Source organism: Acanthopagrus latus, chromosome 4, assembly GCF_904848185.1.
Source record: "Acanthopagrus latus isolate v.2019 chromosome 4, fAcaLat1.1, whole genome shotgun sequence".
Classification (NCBI taxonomy): domain Eukaryota; kingdom Metazoa; phylum Chordata; class Actinopteri; order Spariformes; family Sparidae; genus Acanthopagrus; species Acanthopagrus latus.
The window spans coordinates 26,583,566-26,597,484 of NC_051042.1; the positions used below are offsets into that span (position 1 = coordinate 26,583,566).

Below are 13,919 nucleotides of genomic sequence, written 5' to 3' on the forward strand. Positions count from 1 at the left end.
TCATTTTCTCTCTCCATCCATACTTCTATCCATCTTTGCATCTGTCCCCTCCCCTCACTTATCCTGGACTTGGCCCAAGAGGAGACTGGCTGTCGATGCAAACTCTTCCTTTTCCCCTCCCCACTTCAGCTTTTTAAGTTTTATCTTATTATTTTCTCTCTCTTTTCATTACCCACTTACACTGCGTCTTTCTGCATGTCCATCCAAGCCTTCTCTTCTTGCTGTCCATCCTCCTCTTTCCTCCTTTTCTTTGGGTCTTTCTACCTCCTCCCTCTTCTCTTCACATTCCTTGTTCTCCATCCACCTCATTTCCCCCCCAGTTCTTAATGTTTTTAGCACTTCCTCCCTCTCTTTCATTCCTCTCTCTGGTCATAGCATGGTATACTGAGACCTGCCAGTGTATCGTTCACTACTAACGAGCAGCTTTATATTACACAAGGGACCACACGGGCCATTCTAGGTTAACAGCCTTTTACTGGGATGCCCTTTATAGAGGCCTTATCAATCTCTCATACCGTCAGGCACATGTAATATCACTGCCGTTGGGTAAGTCTCACATAATGTACAACATAGTCATGGTTTTACATCCAAAATCCCTTAAGGACAAAGAGAACACTAAAGAATAAAGTCAACTGGAGGGAGTATCTACTCCTGGTCCCACACGCAAAAATGCACCAGAGTAAGAAATGTTTAAGCTTCAGCCAATCAGGGCCTATCAAGCAGTAACTTTTTAAAAGAAATCAACATCCAAGATAAAAAAAACTGTGATAAAAACACTCTCACAGTCCCTCTCACACATAAAATACTTCACATTTTTATACTATTAGAGAGTATTAGACAGAAAGGAACATGGATACTGTAGCATGTACTGTGTACAATGAGTACTGTGCTTGTGTACTCCAATGCACTTGCACAATTGGGGAGTGTGTTTGTGTGTATGTGATAGAGAGGATTTACATATCGGAAACCTATCTGTGTTCCACTTCAAAGAAACACACAGCAACAGAGAGATGAGAGGTATTTTACCTTTGCTCCAGCTGCGTCCCCTCTGCCAAGGCCCGGTTGCCCAACCTCCAGCAGCCAAGGCCACAAACCTGTATAAGTACTCTTAAAAGGTGTGTGTGTGTGTGTTTTTGCACATAGAAGGAGGGATTGTGGGATGTACATGGGACAGGGGAGATACAGATATTTGAAAAATATCTACAAAAAGATATATCACATCTTGAAAGATTTAGAACAGATACATGTATACAATGTGATCATATTTATAACACCTGTCCAGAAGACTCCCTGTTTTCCTTTAGTATTGTTCTTATTAAGCCAAAGTGCACCCATACAACTGACATGACATCTACTTAGTCCAACTCTTCCTCATCCACAACCACACCCAGTTGCTCCATTCCAAAATTTGAGTTTCATCTATCTTACTTCGAACAGATATCTTCGAACAGATACCTGTAAAACTATAAATCTAAATTTCTTGAGTGTTAGCTTGTATGCACGCTTTGTTAGTCAATGTTGGAGCATAGTCATGTCATCATGTCCCCAGTATAAGCTTGTACCAGAGCAACATACACTTTATCGACTGTAAGAGTACAAACTCATCTGCAAAGAAAAATAAGAATCCTGGACTTCAGTGCACAAGGACGGAAACATCACTGAATTGTTCTTATGATGCAACCTAGATATTTTGGATATGAGATGGTGAACAAGGAACCTCCCAAACAGAATTATCCCAACCATTAAATACTAATAAAATTCTTTTATAACTCATATTTGTAATTGCACTTTAGTAATAAGCTTGATTGCTGATTGCAAATTGACTTGGGTGCTCCTTTGATTGAATGCATTTTTTTTAATTGTCTGTTGCAACAAAGACAGGAATATCAATGCCACGCTCTTTGTTATTGATTGTTTGACATCTGATGGAGGCCTGTCACAAATTCTGTTTTCTAAAAAGTCTTAGCTCTGTGTTAGTGTCGTTATGTACATGACGGTGCATTGTTACCAGTAAAAGGCTGTAGAGTATAGTCTGTGGCTTGTGTCCTTCTCCCACTATACACCAACACTGAATCGTTTCCTCTGCAGTTGTACCGACTTTCACTGGTGGGACAGCCGTCTAAGTAGACTCTAACAGAACGGCGGGAGGCAACAAAGTGATTAACACTTTGACTGAGAGGCAGGTTTGTTTCATCACTCCGTATGGTGAGACCCCTTATGCAACCTCCTAGGCCTGTGAAAGAGGAGAGGAGAAGAGAAGGAGAGTAGAAGAAGGAGAGTAAAAGCAAAAAATGTAGGGGAGAAAAAAGTGAAGAAAGGGGATGAGTGAAGAGTACATCGCTTTAAATGCATGTCTCCATTTTACATTAGTTAAAGTAAGTACCATCTTTCCCAACTCTGATGTCTATGTGGTTTACGCTCATACATACACTTATTCCCTTTACTCCTGAGGATAATGAGGCTACCATTATATTTAAAATTAAGTTGTCAAATACCAGGATAATAACTTTGACTCCTTGTTGGTTCATTTAGTGCTTTCTAGACAGGAACAGATACTTTCTTAAAAAAAAAAAAAAAAAAAAAAAACAGCCACTGGAAATTGTTTGGAAAAGGACAGGCACAAAAATAATTAGCAGGTGTTGGAACAAACCAGCAGCCTATCAGCATCTGCACCAATCACAACAAGTCTTCTTGGTCCAACATCTGCACTTCTGATCGTCTGAGTGAACTTATACTATGTCTGTATATACAGCACAGCTCACCGTGTCTGTGACTTCGGCTGTCCAGAGCAGGATGTATGAGCTCTGTGGGCACGCCCCCCAAGAATAACGGAGAATTGACTCTTAGCCTGACTGCTCCTCCCCTTGTCTCCTCTGCCCAGTCATTGACTGCAGCAGAGATGAGCGAGCCACGTTTGGCCAATGAGAGCGGTTTCCAGTCTCCATCGCAGTAGCTAAGCCCCACCCACATGCTGAGTTCAGTCACATGACCCTCAGAGGCAAGAATGAAGGACAGGAGACCGCCTTCCAGTTCCACCTGAAAATACACACCAATGAACAAAATATCACAAGTCGTCATGTATTTCTGGTGTTTTAGTTGAGTATTTACTGCGTTTAAACAATAATTTATGGGGGAGTTTGTGCGCCATACCAGCATGTAGTCGTCAGTTTGTGTATTGTATGTGAAGAGCAGAAGTGCATTGAGCTGGTCTGTTCGGAAATCCATAGAAATTTCAAAGTCCCGTCCTCCACTGAACACATCTCTGTCCAGCTCCAAGTGACCTAAAACAAGGAGGAAGCGACAACATAACATTTTATAACTAAGCTAAGGGCTACAGAGAGAGAGCAAGTTCTTTTAATGCACTGGTAATATTTTAAAATGGTTTGTTGATTCAAATGTGTGACATTAAGTTAAAACCATCTGTCATAAATATTCAAAAGTGACAAATAGAGGACAGGATGAGTAGGCCCTTTACAAAGCAATAATGGAGGAAATGTACACTGATGAACCTGATCTTTCACACAGAGACCAATTAACTTATCATCATCATATTTATCAACATGAAACAACAACCTCATTATCACCAACACCAGCAGCAAGCGGCTTATTAAGATATAGTGCTGCCAGAGTATTACGGATGCTAAACATTCACTTAAAGTTGTGTCTAAAAACAGCTTGCTCATGAAAAAAAGATGTTCTCTGCAAAGCTAACACCCTGCTGAATGTTATGTTGATAAATCACAGTATGAGGATTGCACTACATTGTATATTATCAGTCCATTGTTGATGAATTAATGTTAGTGTGCATGAGTAAATTAACAGAAAATGATCATAACCTTTTATACTATACACAGCAATGGATAAGATCCTACCATGACCCAGAAAATGGGCTCCGTCCTCAGTCTGAACAGGGCATCCCTCCCAGCTTTCATAAACTGCCACCTTCCTTGTGGCTGTTGTCCAGTCCAGAGATTTCCATTCCTCTGAGGGGCCGTCAGTCATCTTAAAACTAATGTCTCTGAGGCAACCAGAGAAACCCTGTTGTACTAACTGGGCCTCACCTGGTGAGACACACGAGGATATGTTTAATTACTCTCAAAGGTTTTCAATAAATGCCTCAGAACTGCCTAAAAACACTTGGAATTTTTACAAAATTGGAGTTCAAGTTGTCTGTGGCAATTCCCATTCGGTGCTAATTATAAGAATGACGCTACCAACGACTAGCTGCATCAAAGGGAGTTCTAGCAAAATATAATTTACTCCATTGAGAATAAATAAAGGTTTAAATGAGGGAATCCAAATTCAGATGTCCACAATGTGTCAAATCTATTTAATGTTAAAAATGATTAATGAGTACATTAAAAGGGGTGATGATGGACTTACCTGAATCTTTTCTTAGCAAAGTAAAGTCTTCAGGCAGCCCTCCAATGAACACCCCTGTGTTCTCACCTATAATGGTGCTGCCACTGGAAGCGGATGCACTTCCTGGTGATGGTGGGGCAAAAAAAAGTGTGGAATTACATATTGGTAAGAGTAAATATGAAACCAGAGCAATCAGGGAAACAAAAAGGGATGCATTTGAATAAAGGGATGGAAGATATAAGATGGAGTGGGTAAACACAACCAAAAGCAGAGTGAGAAAGTAAAAGAGTTTAAATAAGCAATGGGTTATTAGCTATTATTAGAAAACTAGTTACATATTAGTTAACAACTGAGGAACATGTGTGTCTCTGTGTGTGAAGCAGTATTTTTCTCATCAGACACAGAGTGGTTGGGATTAACCTGACTAATACCTCCATACAGAGCTCAGGGATTTACATACATAGAAGCACACATATACACACATACAGTACTTGTAAGTCTCCCACTGCATGTGTGCATCCTCGCACATTTCAACGAGCATAAATACATTCGCATTTAAACACACACCCACACTCGAGCAGATACACATAGTGGTCAGTATGAATATGAGAAGAGTTACCTCTGTATTGATTGTTCACAACGATTGTTCCCACGGCCCCTCGCCTTGTAGCTATGATGCTGTGCCACTGTCCATCATTGTAGCGGCGCCCTCCATCACCCTGCACACTCACAGCCACCGCTGAGCCCTATACAACACACAAACATACATATAATACAGGCAAGATTGAAAACGAATGTTTTGTTTTAGGCTTCAAGTTGACTGATCCTTGCTTTCTAAATCTGATCATAGGTCTCTCTCAGTAATCACGCAGGTAATTTTACGACCTCTAGCTCAAAAGAGACCACTTTTCAAATCAAAGTGCAATCAGACATGCTCACTTTGTTACATTTTAAATTATCGCTTCTTTATCCCTCTGTTGCGCGAACAAGGTTAGACATTAAGGATCGATGACACACATCGCACGCACACCATCCCCTCAAGAGGACACGAACATGCACATATAATCATCAAAGTGTTGTTACAGGGCTTTTTGCTACCTATTAAGTATGACATCATTGTTGTGATCAGCTTTTAGCAAGTAGGCAAAGAGTAATGTAGTAAAACAAGAGTAACGGGTATGTGCACACTCACACAAACAACATACAGTATATCCACACACAGACACACACACAGTGATGAAGATTTAATGATGAGATCAATAAATGTATGAATGCCAGAGTATATCAGCCTCTGACATCTTTACTACCATCTCTAGACAGCTCTACTTAACAAGACAACATGGGAGGAGTCTCTCCAGCACGCTCTCTCTCTCTCTCTCTCTCTCTCTCTCCCTCTCTCCTTCCGTATCTCTTTTGCACACACACACATACACAAACACGCCCGTTTGAATCCCTCACCTGAGAGATGCGGGCAGGGGAAGCAACTAACACTCAGCTCTTCCTGAAACTACAACTGAGGTCCTCTTAAGCAAGGCCTTCAGAAAAGGTGGGCAGAAACTTGTGATAATTGTGCTTGAACTCTTGGCTGAATTATACACATGCATGAAATTCATTTCTACTATGCTGATGATGCACGGTTGATGCGCCTTTGAATATGGGGTTCCTGTCTGTCCCCAAAGCTAAAAACAAGTCATATGGTTCAAAGACTTCCCCTATTGTGCTCCCCTCCTCTGGAATACATTTCCTGTTGATGTCAGTTTGTCCCTGTTGAGGCCTTTAAATCCAAACTTAAAATGTGTCCTATCAAGTGCTTAATATTTGATTACCTCAGGCCCTCTATCTGCTACCATTATATTTCCAGTGGGTTGGTGTGTGTTTCAGGGCATCTATTAAGCCTAGTACTTATAGTTTTAAATTTCTGTCCTGCTGACAAGATTACTGTGAACTATCTTAAAAAAGCCACTGCATCTCTCTAACCGTGTTTGTTTGTGTCTGACAAGCACAGCCGTGCACTGTTAAATGCATTGAACAAACAGTGACAGCAAACTAGCAAGTGTTCAAATCTGTAATGAGTTCTACACCTGCATCACACGATTACAGCCTGTGACAGACACTGTAGCTACTGAAGTTACCAGTTGCTATATACGCCTCTACTGACTGAGGCAACCAGTGGTCCATGAACCACTACTCACTTGCATCAATAGAGTGTACACTTTGTGTGTGTTGTGTGTGCATGTGTGTGAAAGAGAGTGTGTGTTTTGTCATGTGTGTTAAAACAGTTTGTGACAGTAAGTTAACTTGAATGTTTTGGTGTCTATCTTCTACGTATGCGCTTCAGTGTTCTTTGTTTGTGTGTGTGTGTGTGTGTGTGTGTTCGTGTGTGTGTGGCAGCACATGAGCACATATTTATGAGCATATCACTTTCCTGTGTCATGCTAAATTACCCCCCCTGCACTAGTAATCCCATTAGGCTAGCTCAACAGGCTAATAGGGGGAAGTAATGGGCCCAGCTATATGTATCTAGGGGAACACTAATAAGCCGTGACACCACTCCCACTGTTAATTACCCCAAACTAGCCTAAACAAAGGAATCAACTCAGTTGGAGAAGACACACATTCACTCCATCCAGCAGCACGCACAACCGCAGACACACACTGAGCCACACGGCTTGTCAACATACACCATTTGCACACAGAGATACATCCCATGGTTACATTTTGATCAGGTCTTTTTGATAACAAGGATTGTACAGTGATAGTGACGAGGAACGAAAGTGTAAGTTTGAGCGTGTGTGTTTGTTTGAGTGTGTAATTAATTGGTGGCTTCATGGAAGTACGTGTAATCATCTCCCATCATCACTTTCATCATCGAAGTCGTTGACTCTTTAACCCCTCTACATGTGTCTGTATGGATGGATAAGGAAAGCAGGGCTGTGTGTGTGTGTGTGTGTGTGTGCAAGGGTGCAAAGCTTAATTAGCTTGCAATTGGTATTCACGCGTGGTGACTGCAGGGAATGAGTTAATTGCAGTCCAATTCAAACGTTGACACACTTTCAAAGTTTTTTCCCCTCTCCCTGTCTCCCTGACAGAAACCAATGAGGGGCTACAGATCACATTTATTAGATGAGAGCAAGTGAGAGAGAAAATGGGAGAGAGACAGGGAGATAGAGGCGGATCAGAGAAAAAAGAGAAAAAGGCAGGTGAAGGTGAGGAAGTTAAGTAAAGTGAGCAGAATGAAATAATCAAGTAAGAGACGAAAACAAATAGCGGATGGGGAAGAAAAAGATACATGAATTTGTAAAAACAAATTGTTTAAATGGCTACTACGGATACTTTTTTTGTGTATGATAAAAACTGGACTTACCTGTGGGTCAAACAAAAAGTACGGGATTCCGTTTTTGATCTGAATGGCGAAGAACTCCTCCTGATTTCCTGGAGAGAAGGCGCAGAGCAGCAGGCCATCTGGGGAGCGAGTCTTAAAACTCAACTTGACACCTGATACAAAGCAGAGTAGGAAACAGTGTTAAAGATTAAATCTTAATAATTTGTTCTCAGTTATTAATTTAACAAGGGCTAAACAAGACATGCAACACATGTGAAATGTTAACATATTGTTGTAAAAACAATTAATTAAAAAATCTGACAAAGCGGGGAACCATTCAATACGTCCCTTTTTAAGACTTGAAACAGCACTTGAACCTTTTAAACTCTGCAGGAGCCACCAGGGAGTTTTGCTTTACATCTGTAGTGTTCCAGTGTTAAATCTGACCGTTCAGATAACAGAAGCCCATCGTTACCATCTAATCTAAAAAAGATGGTCTTTAATTGATCTGATCACTTTGAATATCATAGAGAAGGCCTCTTCTGGCTTCCTCTTTCTGACACTTTGACACTTTAATTTGTTAAAATCCATAAGATGAGTACGATAAACCCCTAAAAAATACCATTTGCACAATACACAGGGGTCAGAATAGCATAACCCTCACATCAGGACTATTGTGTTCATCGTATACAATCTATGTCTGTTTACAAGCAGAAAAAGAAAAAGAAGGAATGTGTACATGTATTTCCTGTGTCTCGCTCATGTTCACCATTTTTATAAATGCACCAAAGCTCTAAGATGGCTTCATTTTTAGTGTGAGCTAACCACCTAGGATAATCTTGCCACTAAGACACTTCAGGCAAAACATGAATTTCAGAAGACTTTACTGAGCAGACTGACGTATTCCTCAGATAAAAGCTCTCATCTGTGATCTCCTGTTTTTATCTCCTTAAGACACAATACCACATCTTAAATCATAGGAATGAAAAAAAACCCAACATTCTTTAGGCCCATTAAAGTTTCGTTCTTTATCAACATACTATTAGTAATTGATTCAGGAGAAACATTACAGGCTTCCAGTATATTTCCCAAAGTTTTAACACTTTCTCGATGAAGTTTTGCAGGCAACTTATAGAAGATTTGCTACATAAGCCACACAAGACCATTAAAATGTTTAAAATCTATATTTCAACATAACCTCCTCCATCTCTGTGATAAAGCCCAATTAATCCTGAGAAGTAAAGTAACTGATAGAACAGTGGCATCTACTGTGTCAGTCCAACACATCTGTCCTGTTACTCTTTAATGGTAGGGTGCCTCATTTGTTTATGCATACTGTGAATCAAAGCTTCAGCAATGTGGGAAACTTGTGGGTTCTTAGACCAGCAGGACCTCTAACACACATACTCTCTTTCTCTCACACACACACGGCGTAAAGCACAGAATTCATCCAGCGTGCTGTCTTGTCATGTTACTATGGATCAGAGATTGGATCTTAATCCACTACTAGATCCACACAGCGACACAGAGGATGTGATTTTATGTGTGTGTCTGTACGTGAGCGTTTCCTCAGCTCTGTCTGTCTCTGAAGGGAACAGAAGTGTGGGAAGATCTGAGGCGTTGAATGGAGGCAGTCCAGGGTTCATTTGAAGCCGGTGTTGGCAAAATAATTAGTGTGTGAATTCACTTAACATAGAGCGAAGTCAAACAGTTACATGGCGAGCTCAAGATGAATACAGATTTCAAAGCACCCAGTTTTCACACCATTTTGAACGAGAAATACTTTTTCTGTGCTGTTACCTTGGATCTGTTAGAATCTGGATATATTGTTATGCTAATTGTTGACACATAGCAACTAACTTGTACTTGTCAATTCAAGTCAATCTTATTTATATAGCCTATAATCTTTAATCTATCAGATGTCTTCCATAAAAGAAGATTTGACTCTTTAATATAAAGCCCGTAGGTCTACAAGCAGCATCACTGTGGGTAGATGAGTTAGAGGTGTGTATTTGAGTGACTGATCCTATAACAGCGTTGATGCCAATTCCATACATTCAAATAGTGTTTGAGCCAACATTACAGAGAGAGGTGGGAAAGGAAATGTTGGCTGTGCTCCTCCTCCTCTCCTGTGTTTAACTCATTGTTCCAGACAGCATTATAACCATTGGGAAATAACAGCATAGGTGTGTATAGACATGGACATTCAAGCTTGAGGCCTCCCCAGAGGAGTGCAATAGAGTTATAGGGGACTGTGGTGAAATAGAAGATACAACACCAAGTAAATCTGAGCCAAAAAATGTGCTCCTTCCAATTCATAACTCAAATATCAACCTAATTAAGTGTAACACATTGATATCATTCAGTGTGCCGTACACTTTGACTGGATCTTTTACTAACATCATATTATATCAAAATGTGGCTCACAACACATCACACGTTTAGCATTTCCATTCAGTCCAGGATAGAAGTGATTTAGAAGACGAAGTACGTGTACTTTATACATGTGACAGAATGACAGGAAAGAATTGTGGGGTGAAAAGCACCTTGGATATAAACTAATGTAAAACTGTCCCATTTTGACAGTGCACATATGAACTGAATATCAATAGTGCACAAAATCAATAGTTTTACCTTGGTTAACGATTTGTAACAAGTCTAAATGTAAATAAATGCACAATGACTGTGTCAGAAGTACACAACTGAGACAAAGACGTTCTTTACATTGGACTTGCATTCTGTACATCGGGCAGGCATCTGTCATTTACATTCATGACCTTGTCACCACAGAGATGAGCGAAGTCATGACAGATACGTGACATTACATTATCCCCCTTTAACCTTCTCTCTGTGGCACTCTCCTGATCTCTCATACCTTCCTTCTTTCTTCCATTCGCTTTTAACCTTCCTCTTCTATTTCTTGACCTTTTCATTCTCCCTCTCTCCACCCATTGCCTCATCTGAATGTGTTTTCTATCCTTGGATGTTTATTATTTTTTTTTCTTTACCCCTTTCACTCCCAACTCTGCCCCTTCACATGTCTCTTATTTAACATTTTAACACGATGAACAGTTATTGATTGTTACTTGTGACTGCAGATACATGATAGCAGATTTTCAACCTCACCTTTGGGATATGAGATATTAGATTTTAACTCATATAGTCGTTCATGATAAATGTTGTGTTTGAAATTCTTTAGCCTTCATATTGTTGATGTTTAACTGATATACAGTGAACAATACAGTAAACAATATTCTTATATTCAAAGAATATATACATACATGCTCAACTTTATCAGTACACTGAAACAGTAGTAACAGTAGAAACTAGTTATTTAATCATTATTAGTTACCCAAAGCGTATTTTTTTGCATTACGTGCGGTAAAAATACATTTTCATATCAGCAAATATCAGATAACATATGTGCTGATTCCCATATGTCTGTGATTATATTGTCCAAACTGATCTATCGGACAGGTTCTAATTGTAACAGCAAAATAATTCAGCGTTTGTAGAGACATGTCTTTCTAAAGGTCAATAAACAACAACAAAAAACATCAAACTGAGTTTTCTACGGTGGACCTGGACATGAGAGATACTACACATATTTCATCAAACACACATACTATTGCTGAACATATGAGACAGGCTGAACACACAGTCATAGGATCTGACAGTGGAAAACTAACAACTCAGCACAGACATTTATGTAGATTTTATACGCTACAAAGCAGCTGTGTGCAATGGTCAGGTACATTAAATGGTGCATTATATCTTCATATAAAAGAATGTTGGGCAATATCCTGAATTTTGCAGTAATGCATTGTGCTCTTCTCTGCTGCCTTATGATGAACCCAGCACTCCAAAATGCAAGTTTATTCTTTGGATATTATTCAGAGGTCCAATCCAGCATTTCCAAACAGTTTTAATGATGTTAAGGATGGTTAAAATACTTCTGACCTTATTTGAAACAGGTAAAGGTGACTACCAAAGTATCTTTACATATAAATGTTGCTCTTTGAAAGAACTGAGCATTTTGTGTACATGATGTTAAAATAAGTTTGAAAACAGTTACATTTAAGGTCACAATAATACAATATGCTGCATGTTTGTGTGAGTCTTTTGCAGCAGGGAGGGATCAACACATGCTCAGCCAAAGAGTTCGGTCCAAATGTACAGTATCTGAGTGATACCATTCCTGCTCAGCATTACTTCCTTCAGATTCCCCCACAGGACTTGTGCTACTTCACACTGACAACCACTTTGGAGCCATCAACAGACAAAAATGAGCATACATCATGACAGGTGTCTCTGTTACACATACAGAGTACATGCGAGCACACGCGCACATGCTCACACAAACACAAGACACCAGTAAGCACCTCAGTTTCACAGGAACACACATCAGTATAAACAAACTTTTCCCACAGCAGGCCTCCATTCCTATACACCACAAGGTTAATGATAAACATTTGATAAATTCATGAATGTAAATAGGTGAAAACAACCAAATCATTAAATAACTTTTAAATCTGATGTACCAAATGAATTATACAACGAAAATGTCACTTTAAAGTCCAGTGTGTAGGATTTTGTGGCAATGAGCGGTGAGATTGCAGATTGCAACCAACTAAACATCCCTCACATCAACAAGGAGGACTCTGTGGACCCACTCCCTGTAAAGCCTCAGTTTAAGGCAACAGAAAAAACTTAATTTCAGGGGGTCATACAAGAAAGAAAACATAATTATGGATATACTCCATGTCTGCCAATACAGCCCACTAAATCCTACGCACTGAGCCTGTAATTTGTCTCCCTCAAAGGAATTATTTAAATGATACGAATACCTTCCTACATTATTAAAGTACAAATTATTTGGGCAACTAACTGCAGCCTAAACATGAAGAGTATGAAAAAACATTACTTTGAGAGACCTTTGTCAATAAAACTAACCTGTGCAGTTGTGTTCAAATTTGAAAGTTTTTTTTCACAAGTGATCTATTACTTAATGTACTGTAAAGAATACGTTTTATGACCTACAAGTACATAAAACCAATTATACTCACACCATCAATTTCAGAGTTGTTAAGAGAGAGAATTGTGTTGTTTCAATTGAGGCTCTTGTAAATTAAAAATGATAAAGGACTATTTTAAATTGAGTTTATTGTTCATACTGAATGTGCTGCTCTAAATGTGGCTAAGTGGACAAAGAGGATTCATGTATTATTCTACAACATGCAATGTTAACTAGTCACAATATTCAGCCATTTTGAAGTATAATCTTATTTATTAGGTAGTATTGTTTCATATGTTATTGTATTGTTTCTCCTCTTTCTGTCTCAGTAAACAGTGGAGGTTGTGTGCAATCATCTACACAACATAACCTGAATAACTCCAGTCATGTTAGCTCTGTGCTGGCATTAATCAGAGCCTGGCGTATTAATGAGAGCGCGGCAGCTAGCTAATTACACCCATAGATTCTGCAGCAGCCCATTAAATATACAAATGACAGAATTAAAGAGCCCAGCCTCTTCTGATTAATCTTTAAATGGGGAAAAACTAATGATGTCTGTGCAAACTTTCCCTTCACACATTTCTCCCCCTCTCCTCTCAACGTCAATGCCTGGCAATCAATCATATTAATTAAGGAAAAATAATTTGTATCATTTAACATTTCCCTCTTTCCTGCTCAGTTGCTGCAGCGGTGCAGCAACAGTGTACTGTATTAGATGTGTCTGGAAATTATCCAAGTCTATTTGCTCCTGCATTCTTTTTTTTTTCCCAGCTTTTTTTTTTTTTTTTCAAAACTATGTTTGTGATGTTTCATCTCTCTTCATTTGCTGTGGGTTGTAGAAATACATCCAGATTAGTGAAAATATGAGCTGGCTGTCATCCTCATTTCAATCAGCCCATTTCAGACTCAAATACTGAACAATTACAAATGAGGAGAGAGAACTGCATAATCTGTTTTGAATCCATTTAAATAGATTATTGAAAAATATTGTTTTCCACTCAGAACTGAGATGCACAGAGTTGTTAATTCAGACAGGAACATGGGAGTAGGGAGTCAGATTGTGGGGCTTTAGATAAAGACGCATTATGTATAAGATGAATGGTCCAACATGCATTTATGGAAACAAGCACTTGCAGGGTATTCATAATCACAGCAGGACTGCATATGGTTATAATCCTGTTTTATCTAAAGTAAGATTCAGTGTAGTAAATATTGACCTCA

The 13,919-nt window shown here is 39.3% G+C and overlaps 1 protein-coding gene across 1 annotated transcript in view; it reads right to left on the reverse strand.

Moving 5' to 3' along the window:
- ush2a (Usher syndrome 2A (autosomal recessive, mild)) overlaps nt 1-13,919 on the reverse strand; it is a 186,788-nt gene that overhangs the window by 110,365 nt on the left and 62,504 nt on the right. Inside the window, exons 29-35 of the mRNA XM_037096057.1 lie at nt 7,727-7,857; nt 4,982-5,108; nt 4,384-4,485; nt 3,873-4,061; nt 3,151-3,281; nt 2,763-3,036; nt 2,009-2,233 (exon numbers count right to left, since the gene is read on the reverse strand). Coding sequence (XP_036951952.1) covers nt 2,009-2,233; nt 2,763-3,036; nt 3,151-3,281; nt 3,873-4,061; nt 4,384-4,485; nt 4,982-5,108; nt 7,727-7,857 — 1,179 coding nt within the window. The remainder of the gene's footprint in view (nt 1-2,008; nt 2,234-2,762; nt 3,037-3,150; nt 3,282-3,872; nt 4,062-4,383; nt 4,486-4,981; nt 5,109-7,726; nt 7,858-13,919) is intronic.